Source organism: Solea solea, chromosome 2, assembly GCF_958295425.1.
Source record: "Solea solea chromosome 2, fSolSol10.1, whole genome shotgun sequence".
NCBI classification, from domain to species: domain Eukaryota; kingdom Metazoa; phylum Chordata; class Actinopteri; order Pleuronectiformes; family Soleidae; genus Solea; species Solea solea.
In genome coordinates this window covers 29110280-29137052 of record NC_081135.1, presented here as the reverse complement: position 1 = coordinate 29137052, position 26773 = coordinate 29110280, and the positions used below count along the sequence as shown (strand labels likewise).

At 40.8% G+C, this 26773-nt stretch overlaps 1 protein-coding gene across 3 annotated transcripts; it reads right to left on the bottom strand.

Moving 5' to 3' along the window:
- Positions 1-395: 395 nt before the first annotated feature.
- tsc22d1 (TSC22 domain family, member 1) lies at positions 396-26484 on the bottom strand. Of its 3 annotated transcripts, XM_058613010.1 has the most exons (4): positions 26144-26484; positions 22938-25644; positions 4950-5001; positions 396-2112 (listed from the first exon to the last, which is right to left on the bottom strand). In XM_058613010.1, the coding sequence occupies exons 2-4, from the start codon at positions 25613-25615 to the stop codon at positions 1843-1845; spliced, it is 3000 nt and encodes a 999-aa protein (XP_058468993.1). In that variant the 5' UTR covers positions 25616-25644; positions 26144-26484; the 3' UTR covers positions 396-1842. The 3 variants fall into 3 exon arrangements, with proteins under 3 accessions (XP_058468993.1, XP_058468985.1, XP_058469002.1); XM_058613002.1 differs by having other exon boundaries at positions 22938-26484; XM_058613019.1 differs by lacking the exons at positions 22938-25644; positions 26144-26484 and adding an exon at positions 5283-6391.
- Between the last annotated feature and the right edge of the window lie 289 nt (positions 26485-26773).

The window sequence follows — 26773 nt, the reverse complement described above, 5'->3', positions numbered from 1 at the left end:
AACAGAGGCTGCTCCGCTCACAGTCCACATACAGTACAGTCCTATTTCCAATTGAAGAATTAGGCTGCGAAATAAAACGTTAAATAATGTCAAGGGGTTCGGGTGCTTGAACAAATGTAGGCATTTTCAGAGAGATTTCTGTAGCAACTGCACAAGAACTGGACAAATGTCTTATCTTACAGTTAAAACTATAGGAGTGATGTTGTTCATGGGACCTCCTGTTGAAGAGCCATCACATATAATTATATATTTTTGTTTTAGAAAATGTTAATCAATTCAATTTAAGTTTAAGTGCACAAAATCAGAATTTAATAGACATATCTGCTACAGTAGTAGTAGTAGGCCATCTAGGCCCACCAACTAGACAGGAGAAATTAGACAGGATGTTCACGTGCTTATTCTTCCTTAAGCATGTTTATTGAAAGTTGTGAAGTGCAGCTGTCAAGTGCAATTGCAGTATGTATGTTACAATATCTTATCCAGTCTTTGCAGAAACATGCGCAGGACATGAGCATACAACTGATACACAGAATGTAAAAGAAAAGAAAGAAAAAAACTTCTCCACAGTTGGCTTGTATTATGTTGAGTTTTAAGATACTTTTCATCCAGAAGTACTTTACTGTCAAAACTTTAAAAAAAAAAAGAAAGAAAAGAAACAGTTCATAAAAAGGTGCAAATACTCAAAGAAAAGGAGCCAAGAAAAAAAGAAAAGAAAAGTTTTACAGTCAGAGTTGCTGTGTTGGGATATGAGCAGCCTGTTTGGCTATTGGTTGTCAGTCATATAACTCCACTTGATCCACAATCCTGAAAATACAGCAATAAAAATAGACAACACAGACTGGGCAAGACTTTGCACGTCACTCGCTTACCCACTTCAATCTGTGCGACCTAGATAGCATCTGTTATTTTTCTCCCTCTCCTCACTATTTTACAGAGTACTTACACTATACAGAAATATACATCTTCTGCCCATCAAACTGTAAGAGGGAAAGAAATGCAGCGTAGCCCAGTGTCTCAACCCCGTCAAATAAGGTTTAAATTACACATGCCACTGTGGGGTTGAGAAAACAGCAACAATGAGCTCTGTCAAGGGCAAAAAACGAGAAGCTTTAAAGTGAAATACTGAAAATAGAATATCGTCATCTCCATAAGAAACCATGTTTAGTTCATCCCAACCACCCACATTTGAAGTAACATCACCAACACTGCCTAGTGTTGTTCAAAATAGCCTCCCCTCCCCTCCCACCTGACTCCCCCATTCCAGATGGGGACTGTGTCATGATAATAACTGTTAACATTCTTCATTTGTCACTCGGAGAAGGATTTACTCTGCCCATCTCTATGATCTCTCAACATGTAACATAGGGCTCTAGAGAGAGTGAGAGAGAACCACGTTTATTTACACCATTCAGCCAAAAATGTAACAGCCAATACAGTCCTCCACTTCCTGCTCCTCCATCATCAATAAAACCGACATCACTTAAAATCCAGACACAGGCACAGTGATTTTTTTTTTTTTTTAGGTATGTATAATGTCGCCACTGATACGCCGTTTTTTTTTTCACTTGGTAAGACATTCTAGTCGATATGTCCAAGGTTAATTTGGCAAATGTTCAATGATTCCTCCTCTTGTGACACCAACCCCTAACGCAGCATCTTAAGACCGTCGTCTTTGCTGCTTGTCCCACAAGTCCGTCTGGGAGATAAATATGTGCAAATTCTTGTCTTGACAGCGCAACCTCCAGCTGGAGAAGGCGGGGCTCAGCCCTGCTGCTCTGGCAGAACTCAGAAACAGTCAGTCGGTCCATCTGCGTGTGTGTGGGTGTGTGCGCGGACCACACTCTACGCCGAGGGACCAGAGCTGTGCGAGGTGGGCTGCACGAGCGTGGTGGTGCTTGGTGGTCCTGCTGCGGCAGATGTGGGAGCAGCGGGTGGAGAGCCAGTCTGAACTTGGGCCTGGAACTGGGCCATTTGTTCTGGACTGGCCAGCGTCTTCAGCAGGGTGTTCTCCTGCTCCAGCTGGGAGTTGCGCTCAATCAGCTCTTTGATCTGCTCCTTCAGCACCTCCACCTCCTCTCGCACGGCATACATCAGGTGACTTTTCACCAGGTCCTGAGACAGGGAGAGAGAGACATGTGGATGTGAGATTTAGGACTGGAATTTATTTATGACATCCTGAAAACTAACCTGGGGCTTTTTTAAACTAAACTAATCTGTGGCCAAATGTCTTATGCACCAGATTTTTCATGACACTGGAAACAGATTTTAAAGATTAGAGAAAAAAAAAAGTGACCACACGCCAAAGAAACAAGCTAATATGAGTCACATGAATAACCAATAAAAGTCACTGCTCACTCTAGGACAAACGAGTTACCATCACCATCAGAGGGTTGAACAATTTGAGAAAAGCATCCAATTTTGTTCTAGATATTGCAACTGCAATCTGATTTGCATTATAATTTCTTTAAGTTAAGCTTCAGTTGAATATTCATTGTGAAATACTTTTTTAAAAACCATGCATTACAATGACACCATAAAAAAAACATCTCTATGGTCTAATACTTTAAGATATTGTTTCCACCATGTGTGTATGTGTTTATAACATGACTTAATTTGTTTACATTATGGAACAATCAACAGTAGGACAAACAAATCCCAGCCTTTGTGGTTTACTAAAATGGTATTGCAGTTGTTGCAATGTTGACTTGTATTTCCCTTTATGGTGAAAAAATATCTCTTCTGATTTTGTCACCTCACATGATCGAATGACTTAGTTTTCAAATCATGTGAAACTCAGCAAGTTGCTCTGCTCTGAGACACAGTTACACAAAAGCTAAAAGTCTACCTGCTTAAATGAAGACCTCAGTCCGTGAACCTCACAGTATATCAGTTTTTGTAAAGAATAGTAACTTTAACGCAAAACGTTCTGGTTTAACAAACATGTAGAACGGCAGCGTTCACCTGCTCTAGTCACACCATAAGGATCAATGCTGCAAATGTCGCTCTTCGTCAGCGTACGTGCAGAACATTAACGCAAAAGCCCTGTAATTAAACTGCCTGCTCAACAAACATGTAGAGTAGTGACATTGTCACCATTCTGGTGATAATACACAAACACGGCGCTGATTTCGCTGCAGTCCTCCACCCACCCTCTCTCTCCCTCTTCCTCCTCAGCAGCACCTGCAGCCTCACAGCAGCAGTCTGCTCTTCTATTTTGCCGTTCTTGCTTTTTTTCATTTGCTCATCTTTAGAAATTTGAAATAAAGTGACAGCTTTTTCTGTGTGTTTTTTTTTTGCACCGTGGTAAGACATTTTCAAGGCAAAGACTTCTCAGCCAGCAAAGCAAAAGCAGTGCTGCAGGAGCTCGCTGATAAAGCTTGTTGGGGTTTTTTATGCCATTATAGCGTTTCAGGGGGAGTTATGAATCTATGGCTCCTGTGCGTCACAGAGCTTTAGATTTAGACACGCCCCAAAAAATCCAGAACAGAGGACTAGAGAGAAACTGTTTCTATGATTTACATCTTAATTTTTTACTCCAATTTCTAGAGTTGTGATTTTTTTTTCACCATTGTTTAACATATACGACATGTGAAGAGGAGAATCTCTGTATTGCCTTTACAGGGTCTTCACATGAAATGAAAATGTTCATCAGATGTGCAAAAAACCCAAAATAAATAACTTTTTTTTTTTTAAAACAAATCAAACAAACCAAAAATCGAATTAAGATGTACTAAGTATTAGTGACCCGCTTCACGACACAGTAAGAGGTAGATCTGGTCAGACACGATGGTGTAAAAACACGATAAACAGTAAAAAAAAAACGTTTCCAGGTTCAACGTCATTAACCTGGCCCACATTAAAGTGCCAGCCAATCGGAGAGCCCAGATACTTATAACTGGGAGTGTGTGTGTCTGTCAGTTTGCCTAGCAACAAGAAGACAACAGAGGCAGAGTGAAAACAAGAGGAATTAAATAAAACGCTGCTGGAATCTTCTAATAATAAAGCATTGAAACCCCAGGCATCCTTTAATAAAAACACACAAACTTCAATTTCTATCTAGTTTGAGGTGGTTTGTTATTTTGTTCGATTTAGGTTTAAAGTAGCTTCTCTTGCACTAGCATTAGCTGCCATACACAATACAGTCAATTCCTAAATTACCACATCAATAAAGTGCATAGCATTCTTTTTAAAAAGGATTTAAAGTATTGTTATTACCCACTTTATTAACAAGGGACGTTTAATTAAGATAGAAAAATATATTTTTATAAAAGACCAAGAGGGAAGCAGCACATTTTATACGGTTACAAACGACAAATACTCACAGAATCTCAAAATATTCATATGAGATATTCAACTAAAGCTATACATTATCATCTGTGTTGCGGCCGCCACAAACTTTTACACTAGTCCATCACCATAAGTAACCTGTCCCTGAATATTAACATACCCACTGTGTTGCCGTTTCAAATGGATTAAAAGACACACTTTGGTGGGTGTGGGGTTGAAACAAACATAATTAATGCATATTGCCAAATATACATCATCTTAAGGCACTTTGCACAGTACGACTGATGTCCTGTGTGGAAACATTTGTGGCTTCTAATGATGGGAGTGCTGAGCGTTATGTCAGAAAACCATGGTGGCCTTCACTGGCCAAAAAGGATGTCATTTTTCTGCCAAACGCACACCCTGTTAGGACTGCTGTAGAAAAATGGCAGAGCAAGATGGCCGTCTGTGTAAAGCAAGGCCCTTGCCTGGAGTACATATAAAAGACTTAATTGATTTTTAATGTATACATATGAGATATATACGTAATACTGACATTCTTATAGAGTATTATATTCAATGTATGCCAATAAATTCTCTGAAATGTTACACACCGGTTCTTAAACGGTTCTATTCTGCCTTGGCTGAAAACGGGAGAAGACAAAAAAAGGGGGTTGACTCACCATTGCTTGTTCTATCTTGTTGTCTATGGCAACAACACTGGCTCCTGATGAACTGCAAGGAAGAAAAAGAGGAAAAATAATTAAACAAATTGGACACAAAAGGAGTTTAGTGTATGTGGGTGTTATGTAGGGGCCGCAGGAGCAGCATCCTGAGCAGCAGCAGCAGCAGTAGTCTCATCATCAGGACTGCTACCAGTGCACGGTGCTGAGCTGCTCTTCATGTTCGTTAACCGTCAGCCCTGCGGATGTTCTCCTCCTCTCTCCCCACCGTCCCCTCTCCATGTTTGGGCTCAATAAAAGAATATTAAAATGTGGTGTTTTTGTTTTTTTTACCTTTTGTCGAGTTTAACATGCGAGCTATCCGCGCTCAGTAGCGACGACAGAAACGAGATGGAGAAATTTCTCAGCTGGCAGACGCCTAGGTCCATGGCCACGGTGTAACACGGCGTATTCATGCTGTTCATGTCGTATTAGTCGAGCAGCCAGGCTCCGCGACAACACGTCCACGCGTGTATACTCTGTGCCGTGTCCGTTACAGAGTCGCTGGGCCACCGCAGTGGATAAAAACACACACATTCACGGTCCACGGTTGGCTCATGTCGGCGCTCCGCAAAGACTCCGCAGCTCGGCGGAAAACCTGAATATTTTATCCGGCGACTCAGCGACAGCCTGCCTGCTGATTGGCGGAGAGCAGCGCAGTTCGAATGATTTATGCAGGAACGCCCCCACCTGGCCCTCAGCTGACATGGTTTTACATAAAATATGCTGGGAGCGGAGAGGAGGTGGATGAAACCGGGGAGAACCGGATAGAAGAAAAGAAAAGAGGCCTCCATTCTTCAGCGCCTCACCGTCGACATGTCAAAGTGTTTTGGAAAAAATACTGCCACAACAACAGATAAGAATGCGGTCTCCACAGAGACGTAGGGGAAGGGAATCCCTGTGTTATTCTGAACACACGCACACTATCCTCACTGTATGTGGCTGGGTTTTTTTTTGTACTTACATTGTTTGTTTTACCTCTTCTAACCTTTAATTAAGTACTGTGGCTCAACTCCTGCTGTTACTGTGCAATTTAAATAAATGACAACATTTCCAGTCATAACAGTAAACTCTATTTCAGTGTTGAAACAACAAAAACAGAAGGGAATGCAGAGTCATCTTGCCATGTGTGTTAAGACTTTACATTTAGTAATACAAAATTGTCATTGAAATCAGCAGAAAAAGGTCGGATAGTGACAAACAATAGTTGGATTTCAGTGACTTGGCATTCCCAAGTAATTAAAACCAGTTAACTATCAAGCAGTTACAACCAACCCAGGGAAATTCCCCAATAGATACACAAGAATCCCTTCATCTTGTGAGGCCATTTTATAATCTGCCCCCAAAATACAGGTTTAGTGAGGATGTTTTTGTGCCAGAGGACATCAAAGTAAGATGCGACATCTGCCAAAATATATATATATATATTTTTTTAAATGCACCACCATCCTACAGAGGCTCAGAAAAAGAGAATATGGTGCTGGTAGTCTGTGGAGACAATTACAGCCCTGTTTTAACTTAAAAATGCATCATAGTAATATTATGCTTCCTGGTATTTAAGTTAAAGGTCATTCTTTCTTTCTTTTTTTAAAGTAAATACATAGTACTTCACCTTAATTGTAAAAACATACTTGTATTTAATACACAATATAATAGTATATAATTTAATAGGGTTGAAACTAACATGGGCTGCATAAATCACCATTAGCCATGCACTTTCTAAACTATATTAATAATTACAAATTTTTTAGATGATACAAACTGAGAAGGTTTATATATCAAATTAGTGTCATCAGCACATACATATGCTGCCCTCCTATGGTCCTGTGTAGTACTGCAGAGCTGTGAAGCTGACAGACAATCATGAAAGCAGCCCCAGAACAACATTACAAGCCTGTAACATTTAAATAAATCATCTAAAACACATTCTATTTTATAGTAACAGATAATGGGAATTTATTCGTGAAAGAATAAAGTGGCACAAGCACCATCACACTGTCCTGCAGCACCAGCATCCCACTTATAAAATAAGGTCTCATAAAACAGGTATATTTTATAGCCATTTATTCTACAGATGTGTCTTCTTGGCTGTCACCAACGAAATGACAACATTTGTAAATGCAAAACAATGACAACTGCGCTCCCCTGTGTGTCCACAGACTCTAGATTGAGAACCGCATAAAGAGAATCCTGTAATAATCATTATATTAGTCAATGGAGGTCATGGTAGATCAATAAGGTTGCAGCAAAAGTTGGGAGTATCAACATGCTGAACAGTCACACACAGACACATCTATACAAGTGCAACCTCAAGCATGGCGTAATCAAGACCTTCTCCCACAGACACCTCCCAGCATTCTCGGACAATCCACACTCACACATTCCACGCACGCCCAAAATCCTCAAAATCACACGCCTGTCTGATCACACCTACCTTGCACATACCTAAGCATAAAGGAAACAAACACAAAAATCCTACTTTTTCTGCTGAAGACGGGGCTATCAATTTTTGAGATTTACAATAACATCTCTGCGAAACATGGACCAACAGGCAATGTTTATGCTTCCAAAATATAAGGGAGAGGAGGCATTAAGACGAGGTCTACAGCAGATACTGGAGGTCATTGACAAAATACATAGGAGGTAGAGCACAGACCTTTAGATTGATTTAAATGCCAGTGTTCGGCTTTAAAACGGTACGGCTAATTTTGTTATTGCAGCCAAACTTATTAAGCACCAGTGTGATGAAGGGACACTCAAACATACGTAGTTGCCTGTGCAAAACCTACTGCATACTGTAGTCACCCTCTGCTCACCTCTGATCCCAAACACTTCAGTGCTTAAGAAAAAGCAAATCAGCTTAACCATAGTCTCACAGCCCGGTCTTATCTTTGACGGGAGAGGATTTAGCTAATTATCCAGACACAAATAACCAGAGCAACTCCAGCTCTAATGTGATCATGTTCTCTTACAAACACACAGAGGACTGGAATGAGCTACATTTGGTGCCACAAGCAGCTAAAGCTAGATGATGCTCCAAGAAAATGCACTTTAAGAAGTCACTGACATCCAGCACAAGTTATAGCACCATAACAAAACAAGTGAATCAAATGTCGTTTTCTGCTTCTCTTTGTTAGGAATGTAATTCATAGAAAACTGAATATACAATGTGTGATTTATTTGTTCCAGCATGTCTACAATGTAGCAACAACAACACTTCTATTTATTTATTATATACTATATTTAATCTAATTCATCTCTGACTATGAAGTGTATCCAGTGAACCAGTTCAGTGTCGATTTACTGTAAATGAACTCTGAGCAGCAAATGACTGAATAAAAAAAGGACTATATAGCCATGCAGCCTTTTGTGTGCAGCTACTGTAGTGATTGGCCCATGCAGCTAACTCTCTGTGGGTTGCCTGTCTTTATTTTACCTTTTCAGGTGCTGCTCCAGCTCCCAGAACAAAAGCTTCATGGCCATCTCATCATGGCCTTGCACTCGTACGCCTCGCACCCTCATGGAGCCTTCAGTAAGCACGAACATACACTCCACAGTGACACAGCAGTGTGTCCCGAGCTTCTTTGTTTAGTGTTTTCAAACAGCCCTTCTTTTTTTCCTTCTTAAATGTAGGGAAAATATTAGTGTCACCCCTACAGATGCACTCAAGAGTGCAGCTGTATAGGTAATCAAAGGCAGCGAGCCAGATTATGATGACTGTGTACATGTGTGTTTGTTAGCCGTTTGTGTTTGAATGGCTCACTGCCGAGTGAATTACTAAGTGCAGAGAGTAGCTGGATACACGGTGACGTGTGGTCATGTGATGCAGAGAGTAACTGACCATCAACAGAGATTAGCATGTGGCTCAGTGATTTTCCTGCTTCTACATCACCAGTCCCCTGTCCCCGACAGCCGGAGACACAGACATATGACACAGTAAGCCTCAAACCCTCAGCTACATCATCCTTCCACTGTTCCAGATACAATAACCTAGTGTTTCAAATGAACAGGTTTTCATATGCACATGTACAAGGCAAAATGAGTGATGGGGATGCTCCAAGCAAAACCGGTCATGGTTTGGATATGACATAAAGACTGAACCAAAAGACAGTGTATTTTCTATGGTACAATAATGGTTGAGTAACATAACCAGAAGTTTTGGTAGCCCTGCCACCAACGTTTACGTTTAGTATGCAGTTTTTGCCAACTCTACTTTTTAGTGTTAACCCTCTGTGTGATAGACAGGAGACCCTGCACTTCAAAGCCTTATCTTGTCATTTCTCATTGAAAGGCAGCCTTAAGGTGGCTTAGTGTCCCAGCAGACAGAAAATACAATATGTACTTGCAGAGCCTCCACCAGCTTATAGACCAACGGCCAAGAAACAACGGGTGGAGGGTGAGCACAATGCCAGGGATTTGACATGTCCAAACAATCTTGATGTGCAGGGGTGAATCAGTGTCACATGACTTCTGGGTGAGTCACTCAATCCTTCAGCGGCCACCGCTAACAAGACATAACTTAGTAAAAATATTGGATCAAACTTTAGTCCTCACGTTTTCCTTGGGGAAAAACATGGGAATAGCGGGTAGTGAAAGCCTCTCTGAAGGCTGTCATCACTGATGTTTGATCATAATATATTTTATCATGATGATATTGATCTGTATGGTGGCTAAAAGTCTAGTACTGTACAATTTGAAGTGAAAGTATAATGCTGTTGTACAGCACTTAAGTCATGATTCAAGCACAGCACATTTTGTGTGTAAATGACTCACTGCATCCAGTCGCTTCAGTAGTTTCAACAAGCAGCAAACGATCGCCTATCTAGACACTGCCTCGAGATAACTCACTGGTTTAGTGCTAACTTAACCAGTCACAACCTGATTGTCTGTGGATGTTGTTTTCCTGGGGCAAAATCTAACAGTCTGGATTTGGAGTACATAAAACTAATTGAATGCAAGAGTGCATCGAGTTATGAAGAAGAATTTAAACAACAGCCTGCTTTGTTGTATGGATTTTCTTCACTGCAAACAGCTATAAATACAACTAATACGACTATATTTATTTTGATTTTTTTCTTTTAAATATGATGAAAAAAGTGCAAGATGTATGTTGGTTTTGTTCCTCATTTGATCTTCGTTGCTTTTTGTTCTGCAAAGAGGAACCGTCTCATCCATTTTCCGGGGACATGGTAAGTCTCAAAGTTAATACAGGGGACCTGGCACGTCCCAGTGGTGAAAAAAGGCCTACCGAGTTGTTAAATTGTAAAGGCTTTTAGCTGAGCTGGAGTTACAGTGGAAAGCACACACAGACTTTACCAGTAAGCACTGGCAGGGGTTTTCCATAGTCACACCCTGACTATGGAGAATGACACAGAGCTACAGAGTGAGTCAGTCAGAGAGGCTGGGAGGAATGATGAGTGGCCATTTTGCCCTCCAAATGCAAGAGAGAGAAGCACTATTGGAGCATTTGGGCTGACAACAGCAAGTCCTTAGTCTTTACTTCAACTATAACCTCACTATAATGCTGCGCTTCCATCATGGTACGGTCAGTTGGTACGGTAAAGCCCTGGGTACCAAACCGAACCGGTCCACCCGATGGAAACACGGCATAACTCTAATACACCCTGTAGGAGAAGAGGACCCAGAATGGCCTAGATCCACCGCCTTAGCATTCATACTGTCTCAAATAACCTTGGAAGGAGGGAGAGCAGAGAAACTTGGTACAATCAAATAGTGAGTTTTAACACTCAAATCATCCAGTAACATTCAGCTTCCCATTTCACTTTGCAAATGACCAGGTCAGCATGTAGGCTTTAAGAAAGATGAAGCCCCTTCCACTTGACACCATAAATGATCTGAACCTACAGCACTATGGGTGAGTCACCCATTCGCACATTAACGCAGAGCATCTACGTGAAGCCATAACGCAGAGCATCTACATGAAGCCATTTTCTAACATGCACGATTCTCTAACATCCTTATAAATAATTATAGGCCAAATAACTTGAGCAACATTTTCACAAATATAGCACATTATTTGCTCCAACGGAAAACTTCCACATGTAATACGTTTACTCAACACTTGCACTAGGAGAAGTAATCTGTAAAAGAATAGGTCCCAACTCCTATAAACACAGAGGATTCAAGTTATACAACTTTTTGTGTGATGTGTATGAGCAGGAGGTTTGAAAAATGTGGAGTGAAACCTGGCATTAAAAGGATTAGCAGCCAAAGAACACACAGCGCTCTGGGCTCAGACAACAGAGGACAAGAATAATGCTAATGCAGCAGTAAAGATGAGGAGGAGGGGGTCCGAAGGGGAACGGAGAGGTACATATGAACGGGTTATGGTTATGTAATATGAACAACTGCACCTACAAGCCAAGAAATTACACTAAACTTTAAAAAAAACCAAACACATTTCATAATGAATTTCACTTCTGCTGCAGTCTTATTTCCCCTGAAGTAAAACTTAGGTCAATTAAGTATATGAGATTCATTTTCAGAATCAAATCATGCCCCCCTACATTGTAATTTAACTTGTAATTAAAAATAATGAATCAAAAACAAAGGGGAACACAATTTGTATTCAACAACATTAGTAATGGTTCCTTGAAAGTCATATAAAACACTGAGGACCATTCAGATGCCATCAGTGAATTGATGAACCGATTTGTGTTTTCCAGCAATTCCTGACATCAGTGTGTAGCACAACTGACGGACAATTCATAAAGAAACACTGTTCATTCTCTGAAAATGGAGTATGTGGATGTCACCTCTAGTTTATATATTTCATGAACCATCTATGGCAGTGATTCCCAACGTGTGGGCCGCGACCCCTTAGTGGGCTGTGATGGTATTGCATGTGGGGCGTGTATGGTCATTGGAATTTAAGAAATATACATTTACTTAAAAACACATATGTGGCATTTAAATGATGTTGTTTTCTAGTATAGCTAGTATAGTAGGTAAATATATAATATATATGGTAATTATTGACCCTAGTCTTGAGTCGTGATTTAAGGTTTGGGTGTGGACCCCATAGGATTTTCAGAACAAGCCTACCGCTTTGATACCAGAATGGTTGAAATCAGACAAGAACTGAGGGAGGAGTGACTATTGTACAGAAAATGTACGGAAGAGTAAGAAATCAAAACAAATGCACTAAATGTCCACACAGGGAAATGTTTCTAAGGCATGCTGCAGCACTAAGTCTGGTTCACCCGCTGAGCAGCGAAGCCAGACTTCATTTTATAATGAAAACCTCCTTTCTTTTACATAACCTGCCAGACCGGGTCAAGTAAGATACAAGTCCTTGACCCATTTTCTTGCCTTCTCATTGGGGTAAACAGAAGTGCATGCACATACTCATGAAAGAGTCTTCTCTACCAGTGTAGAGAAGAGGGCAGAGTAGTGAGTGGATTAACTAATGATGACCACCGTCACTGGGCTGGAATCTCTGACTACAGCAGAGCTATCGTAAGCACAACTGAGTTACAAACAAACTAGCTGTTGTGTGTCCAGCATGGGTTTTACAAGCAGAGCACAGTTTCATCAAGAGGGCACTTTTACTCATGATCCTATACTCAGTACCTCTTCCTATTTATATACACTACTGATTTGATGCATTACTTATTTTCAAAATAAATGCCATGGTATGTTCATTTAACAACTATGATAAACCCAAATAAAGTAATTTCATAATGAGTTCACATTAAGGCTCAGTCTGAAAGTCAGACCTCTCCTAACAAATGATAAGGAATCAGGTCTAGCTCTGATGAGAGGTCTCAAAAATGTGAATCTGATTCTTATAAACTACAGAAAACAGTAGATTTGAGTTAATGTTTGGATAGAATTATTAGGGGAAAAAAATCATGTGGGGAAAGGAGACTCCTTTGAACTCCTTCAGACACTGCTCCGAGAGCAAGTGGAACAAAAATTCAACCACATAATTGGATCAACTTCCAAATTTAATGTGCCCTAAATGGGTCATGTCTCTAACCTCCCAAAAAATAAATGGAAAACAGTTCAGCATTTTTGAGGAATAATGCTCAACAGACAGGAGCTTTTTATAAGTTCCCTTGTATACAAGGAAAGACTGCAGATTTGTTTTATACTACGGAGAATAAAACTTAATATCAAGTGGTTACATCCTTACTTAATTGATATTAAGTTGTTAAGTTAGTGAATAACATATTGTAGACTTAGGCTTTATGATGCACATACTGAGAATCAGTTCCCATCAAGAAGTCTCCACTGTGCTTTTAGTAATGTTGAACATTTTAGATCACAGTGAAGCAAAACATAATTCATTAGTAATAATTAAAAGTCTTACCTGTACAGCAAGGAGGCAGGGCACAGGTGAACATGAAAGAAAGAAAGAAAAAGAAAAAAGGATCAATGACAATATACCAAGGAATCCCATTGACTGTCCTCCAGACCACACTGCAAGTAAAGACACTTATTCATTATTGTACATTAATTACGAGGGCACTTGAATGCACTCACATGGCTTCAGACTCCTTTAAAAAAATGTAGAAAATCAAAAAGTGGTGCATTGGCAGTCAACAAAAGGATAACCCACTGGTTGTTGAAAGATGACAGACTTCAAAGCTATAAAAGCTGTTAAACACTGACCTCTAGTGGTATAAATACTCAACAGTGGTTGCCTAGTTACAATTAATTCAACTTTAATTTTAACTTTAACTTTAACTTCAACTCTGCACCTTCTAGTGCAGAGTGTAGATAAAGGTTTTAAGCAGACAAACGTGTCACAAAACCTGAATTAATACAGGTTATTACAAAAACACTGATATAGAAAGTGTGTGCTTGATTGACACACATCTCTGAGGGGCTCTGCTAACTTGAGAAGCCCCTCACAAACTGAGTAGAATGTTTAAGGTTTTCAATCCAGACCTCGGTTAATTTTGTATTATATTTAACTCCAGTCCAGGGAGTAACAGATACAGAATGCCAAATTAACAATGTTTGTTTTTCATATCTAAATGAACAGTTCACATAAAACACATTTATTTAGGATGCAAAGTGAATCCTTTAAGATGACAAACACAGGCAAAAAAGCCTTGTCCCTTTGATGTAATGTTGCCATTTTTATCTTTACGTGATGTCTGTCCTCCGCCTCTGGTCCTGCAGTCCTGTATGTCTGCAACACTTGCCTTCTTCTCCTTACACTAAAGGTAGTCGTGAAACATTACTCAAAGGGTAGCAGTGAAGAATAATAGAAGAGGACGAGGACCTATGATAAAGCATTACAACTCTGAGTGTACAACCTCCCGGAATTAATAATAAGGGAGGAGGGGGAGGAAGAAGGAGAACTGCAGATTAATGGCAGGTGACTTACTAAGGACACCAAAGCATCGTATTTAAATTCCTTTGATGTATAAAAATACATAGTAATAATGACAAAAAGAGCGTGACGTCACCAAATTAATTCAAAGCACGTCTGTCTGTCTATCACAAAACTGTCCACACCAGTGTGGTAAAAATGTGACCGACATCCCTAAATGAGCTGTGTCCGCACCTCAAGACGATCCTGCCATTAAGAAGAGAAGATAGGTAAGGCAGTGAGTGTTCATGCACGTGATGCTGAGTCAGTTGATGCTCGCAATGCAGTTACTGCACTGTGTGAACAAGCATCTAAATAAAATAAAAAAATGTGTGGACAACTAATTAAAACTCTTAACAGTGTGTGATTAAATGTTTAATGACAGATGTCTGATACAGTGACAAGTATTATTTAATGGGGTTTTATTTTAAAAATATAATTCACTATTTATGCCAACAGGTTATATTAATTATTGGTATTAAATTCTGTCTATATTCTTTCTCTTCATCTTCCTGGGAACATGATGTAGCTGTGCTTTGATTGTGACTGTGTAATCTGAGGATATTGAGATGTACATTTACATTTTTGTGCTTGTTTAGAGTTACAGTTTCTCCCCAAAGCCGCAGAGCTCCATTACCTGCTGCAGGTTGAGCAGTAGTTGCAGTGTGAGCAGCAGTGCGATTTAAAATACGCTGTTTTTGCCTGATTTTGTCTTTGACGAGACCCCCAACTGGAAACTACATTATCAGCATGTAAATGTGTAAAAGAGTGTATGCGTAAGTACGTGAGTGCTTTCAGTGAGAAAGGCATCACAATACTGCAGTACAATTACAACCTATCACCAGCTTACAGTAACTTTCATAGCAAAGTAATAAGACTGGAAAACAAATTATGAGCAAAACACTATTAGATAGGTAAAATTGCTAATATAATAACATAGGAACAAGAACGCAGAAACATTCAATCAATTGGGAGGAAAAAAACAGTTAAGTGAACCATTTGATTACAGAATTGGCCATTGATACAGAATTGACAGATTTGAAATTTTTTTTTTCTAGTGCACTGTCAGAAAAAAGAGCTTGGTGCATGTGGGCAGCTTAACAGCCAGCAGATGGTGATAGAGTTCTGTTCGCAGGGCTGACAATAGCATGAAAGCCACTTTAAAGATAACTTACTAGGTAAATTATGTACAGAAAACAATAATTAAAAACTGGTAATCACTTGTGTTAAGCAATCTGAAGTAGAGACTTCAAGAGACTGCAAAAAAACACTAACGATCGGATAGTTTTCAACGTCAATGTGTGAACTTCAAACTAGGGCTACTGAAACTAAGTGGATCATGTTAAGATCATGACTACTTTTACTGAAATTACTGCAACATTAAAACAAGAGGAGTTCTTTGTGCTTGTCTGACAACTGAGAAATGTAAAAACAATCCACACTAACAAGCAGACCTATCACAGTTGTTACGGTCTTTGTCATTGCAATCAGTGTGTTTTTACATTTCTGGTTAAGTGTACATCAGGCTGCCGTATTGTACACCTCATTATCCTTGTTTTTGTATTACCTAAATTTAACAATTAAAGGAAAGAATCAGCTAAATTGTTAAGAGTTTAGATTCACTTATTGATATTCATCACTTGTTGCAGCCTTAATACTTTCTCATGATAAAAAAGAATCCATTGTTAAATCTAGTGATTAACATTTTGCCTATGTTAAGCAAGCTGTAGATAATTGCCAATGTCATAATGCATTTAATTAATTCATAAAATTATGACTAACAAGACAATCAGAGTCACATGTAAAATGTGACAACATCTGGAGATGGCACCCACTTGAAAACATGACTGGTTTTCAGATGAAAATGCATAATGAAAATCAACTGCATTGTCTCCTCAGAGTGTGAGAGAGAATGAGAGAGAGAAAGAGAGAGAGAGAGAGATTCCTGGAGCTGACTGGTCAGTGTTCTAGTCATAGGAATGCCGACAATGATTCAGCAAATTGCCTACATGGTTAGATGGCTGACAGTGGCAGTCCACTAAAGCCTAACGATAAAAATGTGAAATACGTGGCCGAAGATAAAACCTCAGTTAACACCAGTGACATGCTGCACACATGGATAGATATCAGGAACTGGCTTCTCCAACAAAAGCCCACTTTCCACAAAGCAGCACAGTTCGAGTTGAGATCGGTGCAGAGCCATTTGTGTTTTCATTGTCAAACATTGAGAAAGGTACAAAAATAGCTCCAGATCGCCCCAGTTTTAGGCACCCTTCCGTTGGGGTACCAAGCATGTCTGTTCAGCTCTACAAGGACTGCACTAGACACACTGCTGTTCATTGATTTGTCAACAGAGAACCATTAGTTACATGCTATGCTAAGCAAAAAACAGCAGTTTTCCCATGCAGCCTGCAGTCTTCTCGCTAACAAAGCTAATCTTCTTACTGTGACACACAGCCAACTGCTCAGACGAAACAACACAGAATGCTGGATGTGTTCCATTATTGCTCTTAGTTCTTGTCCTGTTCTTCTTTGGGGAATTTACTGGTGAGCTACGACTCGTGCTGGTTACACTATTAATGTAGCTGACGTACATAAAAAGCTACATTAACTTGGGTATCTGGCCTACACAACTTGTAGTGGAAACACAAGATCAGATCAAGGTGTACCGTTCACAACCACACCATGTTTGGTGGAAATGAGGCCAAGAGATCCTTTCAATAAAGTAAATGGTTAACTGGCTTTAGAATTTTAAGTGATAAAGAATGAATTCAATAATTGACCAACAACGTACATTTCCTTTTGTTTATTTGTCATTCAGACCTCACTTGCTGTGAAATTAAGATGAATTCCAGTGGGCTTGGACCATTAGACATTATAAAATCTCAAGATATCAGAAGTTATTTGCTCCATTTTCCACATTACTGAAAATCGAACAGCTGTTTATTTTGAAAAGAAAATCTACACACAAAACTACTGATTTAGGCATTATGTAGGCATGTGGCACATGGCAGATTTAGTTTAGCTGCCCACTTTTGGCAACATTTTGGCTTTAAAGCTGGAGAAAATGGAGAGATGAAGGATTTTAATGAAGCCATATAATATCTGTGTATCACAGTGACACCTGTGTTATCAGAGAGTGTTCTCTGCAGCCGGATTTAACGAGAAGGCCAACACATGCAGCTTTTTCGAGGCCAGGGCCTTGTTGTTTCATTCGGCATTTATTATGGTTTATAATTTGTCACACGAATGAGACAAAACTAGTGTGCTATCACGATATTTTTCATAATTTCTACAACAGTATTTTATATGCAGGAGCATGGGTGAGTGCTCTAGTGAGAGAGAGAGAGAGAGAGAGAGAGGTGCAGTGTCTGTTAACATAACTGCACACCTTGGTTCTCTCAAGACATGTTTTCTGCTAAGGCGGGGAAGTAAATTGTTCTTTCCTGCTATTACTACCACGGTTACTTCTTCAGCTAAACCCATAGCATGTGTGCAGCAGTGAAAAGGGTCCCCCCCTTGAACACTGTTTTGCTGCACCACGTTCCATTTTTCACATACCAGTCTTATATTATACAAAATATAAAAAACATTTAAATGAAACTAAGAAAAGTAGTGTGTCTTCGTATTAGAGTACATTTTTAAAGATGAACCTATTTTTTAAATAACCTGTTCACCTAGTGATCAGGAAAGTTAACACAATTTGCATACAATACAGTATCTCTAGCAAGCATAACTACAACAACTACTACTATTATTTTATAAATCAAAGTTATTGTCATACTGAAGGTCTCTTCTCACATGGGTATTATTTGTTTGCTGTCATACACACTACACCGTTCAAACTCAAGAAACTAGTGCACATAAAAGGACACTCAAAAAATCAATCCGGTGATCAAAAACAATAAAATACTTTTTATGGATCTAAGCAATATTGGCTTACTGCTGTCAGCATTAGGCCCAGAGTTGACCATGTTCCTGCTCAACACCAAGTACACCAAATTATGTATCAGGAACACAGTGTATTTCAGTGTCTACTCAGTCTCCTTAACTAATAGGGAAATTAATCAGCAATACTAGAGCCACAAAACATGTGCTTTTCCTTTCACTCACTGAACATCTCATTAAGTTAACAGCATAACTCACTTTAGGTGTCATGAATGAACAGGTCACTCACTGATGCTCCCAATGCCATACAAGCCATTATATTAGAAAATAAATCATGGTGATCAAAAGAGTCTCTTAATTCAAATGCATGATGGAAGCAAATATTGAAAAATAAAGCCACAATTGTATTGCTTTGATAAAGCAGATACAAAACCAACCACAATAAGAGTGCATGCAGGTTAGACTATAACAGAAATGTCATGCACATGTTCAAATGTTAGAATAAGGTTAGGATCGTGGTTGTGTGTGTGTGTGTGTGGGGGGGGGGGGGGGGGTTCTCAGATGAAAGGCAGACTAAAACACAATCCATTATCATCCATTACAAGCCATTAGTTTTTCCCCCTGCACTCTTAAGTGAAACAATCCCGTTTATTGATGGAAAAATAAACCATCAGCGAGAAGACAGCAGAGCCAAATGAAATCAATAACGCATCTGCATACACAATGCATACGAATGAGCAGCAAACAATGTAATTTCTAAAGAGATATGCACATGCGAGTGGCCTGTGTAAGCCTGTTTCATCAGAACACTGTCTCTCTGCTCAGCATCATTCTGCCATTCATGCTTTCAGCACTTGGCTTAAAAATAAGTAAATATTCAGTAGTGTGTGGTGACACCCATCTCCCTCCACACACACACACACACACACACACACACACACACACACACACACACACACGCGCACACACGCGCACGCACACAGTGTGTTGCTGCTCTGCTGTGTTCTGGTGTTCTCTGGCTTGGTCTGTGTGGTAGGAATGTGGGAGGTGTCAGCAGCATAACAAATAACAAATGCTGTTTACTTTTAGTGAAACACCAGTGATGTGTAATCAAGGACAAACTAGAGTCCTATAATAAAAAGCTACTGCTACTAACATAACATCTCACAGCTTAAAAAAAGCACAACACCCCTCCAGTGTAGCCACCCGACCAGAGTGCATAATTTCCAGCTACACTCAAAAACAAATCTGGGAAAGGACTGCAACTAAAACTTAAATTTGACAAATCTTTTTTGAAATTCATCTCTAAAAATAATATTCCAATGGCCCCCAAGTGATGTAATATAATGTCTAATTTTGTCCTGTAAACTGACCACATTTAAGCGTAAATCTAATTAATGACCTGAGGTAACAAAACCACTTTACAATCCTGAAAAGTGGACACACATACATCCACCAATGATGTTGATTATCCGACACATATCCCACCCTCCCGTGGAAAAGCGAACGATTTTATGTTATAACAGGTGAAGCATTTGACATGGAGCTAATTGTGTTGAAACAGACTCTAACGCACAACTGAGGTTCACAACATGTTTCAACTGATTTCACTGTCAGACATTCTTTGTTTAACATTGTTTGTGCTCACTCTTACTATAGCTTTTATGCGAGTATATCGCAATATATGATTTTGCAAAAATATTCAGTATTTTTTTCAATATCGGGAGAATATATTGTGGTGTCTCTGGTGATTACCACCCCTAAATCACATGGAGATGTCATTTATCTCTTCTTCCTGCATACCCAGCGTCAATTATCATGACAATTTTGAAAGTAATTTGGTGGAATGAGCAGATGATATCCTCTGGATTGAGCCAAAGAAGAAGATGTTCCACATAAGATAAAGGTTATACATTTTAATTTCCATAAGTTTTTGACACAAAAAAACTACAACTACATTTATAATGTAACTTCACCAAAGCAATGTCCATAAAAAACATCTACATAGCAGAGACTATCAAATTAAGAGGACAGCATCTCCACAAAATGAGCAACAGGGTAGGCATGTGATAGCTCCCTGGCCTGCACTGGCAGGGGGAGAATTCATTCAGATCAGACACTGATAGCCACTATGCAGCCAGCCAGCCAATACAGTAATATGAGCTAATAGTTCAAGTTCATACCAACAAAAGCTCAGAGTTAACAAAAATGTAATGCCTCAATAACCACATAGTTGATACACCAGGGGCTTCAGGAATACACACATAAATAAATCTTCTTTCACAAGTTTCAACACTAACAGACAGAAAACAAAATCAAGAGCAGCAAATACCATGAATTTGTGAACTTCTCTCCAACAACCAGGCCGTACGTACCATACTAAGACAATTTTTTGTTAATCAGTCAACAGTAACATCTCCTGTCACAAGACATTCATCATTCTGAAGGTTTGAAAGAAGAACTAAACTACAGAGCATAAGCACAAACAACATGTAAAGAGAAAAACACACAACCACATCCTCATGTAGGAAGTCATGCATATGGTAATATATGCTGACACTAAGAATATTTGCTCTCACATCAGTTACATGCTTGTTTAGGCAAGTAGTCATTTGGCATCAATTTCTGATGACTGTGTCACTGTTAAATATACAACTACAGTAGTCAATTAGCAGCAGTCTCCTGACATTCAATCAGACCACCAACCCTTTCTGAACAGTAATGCTGTGTCAGTGCAGGTGGAGCAATGCAAACGACACCTTGTCTTACTCAAACACTCTTTCACACTATTCATACAATGACACTTGTACCTGTTATGTAACACAATACAGGATTTACTCTCAGTATCCCCCTACAGTTGGTAAACTATGCTATAAAGTACAATGTTTAGTTTTTTTTAATGGCATGGACCAAAAACAAAAGTTCCATAGTGCCAATTCAGGTGATGCAGACCTGCTCAGGCTTTGACTGCCCTTCACCCTTTTATTTATGAGGGCAGGGTCATCCTACCTATTAAAACAATAATTAAAATATTGTTTCTTGTCAGTAATCAGTCTTTTGTTATATTGCTCTTAAAGAAAATTATATTGTGATCTATCTTGAATAGCAATATATATTGCCTGTTGATATACTTATCCCAAATCTCATGGCTGCAACTAGAGCTGGGCAATAAAATAACAAAAATAATAAAAAAGTGAACTACAACTTATTGAAATCAGAAATGTGACAGAAATTTCTAACAACAACATTAATAGTGTTGCAGTTTCCTTGAACTACAAATGAATTGGGATTTTTTACGGTGAAAAACTATTTTATTTGTGTTGAGCAAGACCTACTGAAAATTCAATTGCATCAGCTAATGTGTGAAATTTAAAATGACTGTAAAATATCTGGTTTTTGCAATACTTTTTGGTTAGTTAAGGTCCAGAAACTAAAAATGAGAAATAGCCAATCTGTTAAATCCATCAGTCATTAATCAACAGGGAACAAAGAAATTCAGCAAGATCTGGGTTCTTCCACACTTATGACAGCAGATAGACTTACAGATAATATTTTACAGAGACAACTTTTGCATTTCTGACAAGGGCTTTGGATTTGCCCAAATACTGCTTATCATCAAAGACAATAATCCACCTGATCCCACATAGATTTTGCATACCTCAGAGTTAAACACCATGTGATAACAGTCACCATCCTTCACACACACACACTGAAACTTAGCTACCCTCATTAGAATCACTTTATCCTGGTTTTTTTTCGTACCCGCTTGTTTATTTCAACTTTATTTCAGTACAGTTAATAAGGTAAGAGCTGAGGTAAAGCTTGGGATTGGTCAGAATGACTGAAATGTGAGCCGTTTCCTGCTGCAGCAAAGTGATTAAAATTCCTGTCAAACCTCAAAAAGAGCTTTTTAAACCTATCATTCAGAGACCATTCCATGGGATTTTCATTTGGGTCATAAAATGAATCACCAGCAAACTGTAGTGACAAGAGGACTGACAAAAAGAATGTAGAAAAAAGGATGGGAGAGGAAAGGGAGAGCACTTAATAAAAATCAATAAGCTTTTAGTGAAAGAAACTGGCTGCTGAACTATACTATTCAAATGTAAACAAGTAAGTCGTCATTTCATCCTCATGACTACATCAAAAGATAGAAGTATTTTAATCCTTGCTGGGTGAAGTGTAAACAGTTAAAAGGAAGATAAACATTAGCTGCAATGTTGTGTTTCTTCTGTAGGATTAAGTCAACAGGTTTACTGAGAGGGTGTATACAGCAAACTGTCCCAAGCAAAACAATTCTGTCCTTTAAAGCAGAAAGTCAAGATAAGAAAATCAGACAGACACTAGGTAAAATGTCGAATCACTGCAGCCACTCCATAAAGACAAGAGACGTCACATCCAGCTGAGCCCTGCACTGTGTTCCGCTGACAGAGGACAGACAGACTGTAGCAGCCTGGCCACTGTCTGCTGGCTACCCAGGAAACAATAACACTCTTTTTTTTGCCTCACAGCTGCCACAGCAACCACTGAAATCATCCAGCTTCAGGATCAGAATGCTGATTTAGGTAACTCCTATTTCAACAGCACAAATCACTTAATAACAAACTTTGATTCTAAATTAGTGCTGAGATGTTTGCTACATGTGCCTTTGTAAATGTAGTCACAAATATTACAATAAATAAGAACAAAAAGAGTTAGAATGTAAGAGCACTTACCCATCATCCTCTCCATCTACAGTCTTAAGACCAACTGCTGCAGTTAAGGCACTGGTGGTGGCGAAATTGCCTTCAGCTTCCTGCCCCTGGCCGGTGCTGAATCCAGATCCAGCCTCTCCACCAGAAAACTTGGGGAGCCCCAACAGAGCTGACTGGTGTTGAAGAAGCAGCCGCTGAGCATCTTGCAGCTGAGTGGTGGTGAAGGTGGGCAAACTAGCATACAGGGCACTGGCCTGGGCAGCATGAGCGAGGGCCTGGGCACTGCTGTGGTCCTGGGACAAACTGATAGAAGATGGCTGGCTGTGCGGAACAACCTGCATCCTACCACTGTTCCCACTGTTGGTTTTGGGCTGGGACTGTGGATCGCTTTGTGGGTTGGGAGGAGGCACACTTGACAATTGGTTTTGATGGACTGTGGTGGGATGTTGGGATCCTAGGCCTGGATTTTGAATTTGCGATGGGAGTGACTGTGGCTTCTGCTGCTGGCAATCCAGATGGTGATGGTGACTTTGAGGCTGTTGGCCAAGACCTGTTGCACCAACATGAGAGGGTATGGTGGAAGTGGTGGCCTGAAGAGATGAGGACTGTTGGGGTTGTGCATGAAGAAGTGTCTGTGATGGCTGAGGACCTCCCATCATCTGAGATGATACATTAGCTGGTCCAGAGGGGACTAATCCAGGTTGGTTGGAAAGAGGTTGAGAAGCAGCAGCCTGGGAGATACCTTGGTGTGTCTGGGTGTACTCAGGTGGCCTCACCTGACCCGAAGCTGCTTGAGGAGCAGCAGCTGGTTGCTGTGGCAGAGAAGCATAGACTATCTTCTGCTGCTGAACACTCATTAGGCCCTGTGTTGAACCAGGTGGTTGATTCGCAACTGCCTGGGCATAAGTGAGCTGCTGCTGGGATATAGAAGATGAAGGGAGTCCAGAGGTGCTCTGGTGGCCTGGCATGGAAGCAGGTTGATGAATGTTTGTAGCTGAGGGGGGCACAGTTGTTTTCACATGTGAATGGGTAATATCCTGGGTGTGCATGTGAGGTTGGGCTTGTGATACTCCCATGTTTAAGCCACTGGGGTGAATTCCTTGAAAACCGTGAGGGGGGGAGGCATAATCCTGGAAATGCTGGGGTACTGGGGGTCCCCCTGCCTCTCCACTGCACATACTTTCACTATAATGGCTCAGTGTACTCAGAGTACTGCTCACAGAACTACCACTTGTGCTTTCCCTCTCTGAGGATGCAGCAAGATTCTCAGAGAGATGCTGACGCATGCTGAGGGACCCACAATCAGATGCAGAGGAACTTGGAGCAGAGGCTGGCATGTCCTTGTCATAGAATTCAGTACATGTCCATCTGCCCTTTTTGAAGGGCTCAGAGCTAGAGTCCAACTTCACAACCCTGAAGCGAGAGCTAGTGGTGGTAACTGGAGGAGCTGGAGCAGGAGTAGGTGAAACCGAGGTTGTGGCCATGGCTGCACTCACAGGTTGCAGCACAGCAGATCCAACTCTCCCCTGATTCACACTAGAGGGTCCCATCCCCCCAGAGGCAGTGACTGCAACAGCAGCAGCAACAGTAGTTGTAGTCATGGTGATGTTTGAGCTGATGTTATGGTGTTGCTGAATCATGCCAATATTAGAAGCAGTCATAGGGTTGCCCCCAGCTACAACTGTGCCACCTCCACTCCCCCCACTACTGCTTATAGCATTGAGAGGAAAGCCACCACTGCTACTGCTAGCACTCGTGCTGATCCCTCCCCTCACAGGCACATTGGCAGAGCTCAACATATTCACATTACTAATGCTGCTGGTTTGGGGATTAACTATACTAACTGTAGTGCCTGTAACAGAACTGTGCATTCCAGGGACAGATCCAGAGGCCACAACCCCAACAGACTGAGCAACAATATTTGGAGGGACAGTCTGGGAAAAGTTCTCTTGAGGGCCCCCTACATTAGAAGGCATTTTCTGGGTGATGCGAGGTAAAGCTCCAGCAGTGAGGGCACCCTGGATGCTCCCAGACCCAGAGGACAGAGAGAATACCTGGCCATGGTTAGACTGATGAGGGTGTTGATGGCCGTTCACCATTGAACCACCATGTTGCTGAGCTTGGTTTAGTGCATGTGGGTGTGAAGGCTGGTTGGGCGAGACTGCCCCAGGGGTCTCTGCCTCATGGAAATTATTCAGTGTCTCTTCTGAAGAGCTTCTCTCTGCTCCAACGACATCATTAGCCCGGGAGAGGGACACATCCAAGATTTCAGAAGAAGACAGATCTTCTGTGTGGGACTCGTCCAGATCATCATAGCTTTCTGTGTCTTCTGCAATACTGTTGTTGGTACTCACAGATATTTGTGCCGGGGTCACACTTGTGATCTGGAAACCACTCTTCTTTTTCATCTGAGCTCCGGCTGACTGTGTGGGCTGGGGCTGGGAGAGGAGATTCAGGCTGTGGGGAGGAGGATGATGGGGACCAGGAGAGGATGAACCAGCAGGAGGTTGGCACTGGATCAGCAGGGAGGGCTGATAATCATCTACTGAGACGTGGCTGTTATTGACCACCGGGTTCGCCGGTGTTGACAGCGTGGAGCCGTTCCCGCTGCCTGTGTTGCTACCCTTTCTGTGAAAGACAGCCGGGTGCGCCATCTTTCTAACACTGCCAGAGTCTCCTGCAGGGTCCGGATGATGCATTTCGACAGAATCCGAGGGGTAGTTGGTCTCTGACAGTATGCAATAAGGTTGTAATTCGTTAACGGCGCCGTTTTGACAAAACTACCAACAGGCAATACAGTCAAAAATTAAAAAATTTTAAAAAAACTACGTGGACTAGGCGTTGAGTGGCTGTTTACAAAGTTGTGCTAATATTCACAGCCTACCAAACACCATTCAGTGCTCTCCGATGACAACGAGGCACAAGAAGCTAGTAGCTTGCAGGCTAACGTCAGCTGATGCCTGTTGTAATTCGCCGGCAATCTCTCACCGTTTCACGTCTGAGTCTATGTTAAACACAACCTAGCATTGTGGGTGTCTGTAATGTGACGCTAATGAAAACAAGTAGTGAACTGCTGAGTAAGTTAGCTTTATGATATATGCTAGCCTGACAGGAATAACGTCAGCTAGCTAGCTGCCAGTCTCCATCACCGGCTAGCTAACCAGACTGTGGTGAGTCGTATTTTAACTGTTCAATTTATTCTAGAAAAGAAAATGGAAACACGCGACCTTTTTATCCGGTTCACAGTGTAGCAAAAATCCAATGCGTTGACTCAGTATGGGCGGCCAAAGAGTCAGACTATTCCACTGAATCCTCGTTTTGGTTGTTGGTTTTGCTGTATCACTGGTCCTCCCCAGCGGTAGCGTTGTTCAGTATGTAGTCTGCTGCTCCTGCACTGCTGCTGCTGCTGTGACGGGACTAGAGGGGAGGGCTGCTCGGGTAATATGGCGACCGCGCATGGTTTCTGCTGCCAGACATAAAGCAGTCTGGGAGAGGCGGCCACGAGCCCAACGTCAACATCGCCCACGAGAAGAGCCGGAAAATGCCGAGTGAAGGGCGCTCCCTCCTCAAACCAGCGCCTGCACACTGACAACAATAGACGCGTGTTTTTTCCTGTTCAAACCAGGAGAACTAGAGTAGAATCAAACCCATCGAAACTACCACATGACACAATAAAGGGGATGCAATTTATTGATCAAATTGACGTTTGACATATTATTAGTATTATTATAACGTGCATTTTCTCAGATTTTGGAACGCTGAGTCATGCCTTTGATCATTGCCTGCCTCAGATTTGCCATCTCGATGTATTTATTTTGGGAGACAATTTGTAGGAAAAAGTTCTATATTACAAAATA

Bases quoted from the DNA above. Each gene is read 5' to 3' on its own strand.
- tsc22d1 (XM_058613002.1), bottom strand. From the start codon at position 25,615: ATGCATCATCCGGACCCTGCAGGAGACTCTGGCAGTGTTAGAAAGATG. The intron at 5,002-22,937 runs GTAAGTGCTCTT...TCTTCCTTGCAG, and splicing joins GTAGATGGAGAGGATGATGG to TTCATCAGGAGCCAGTGTTG. The intron at 2,113-4,949 runs GTGAGTCAACCC...TCCCTGTCTCAG, and splicing joins ACAAGATAGAACAAGCAATG to GACCTGGTGAAAAGTCACCT.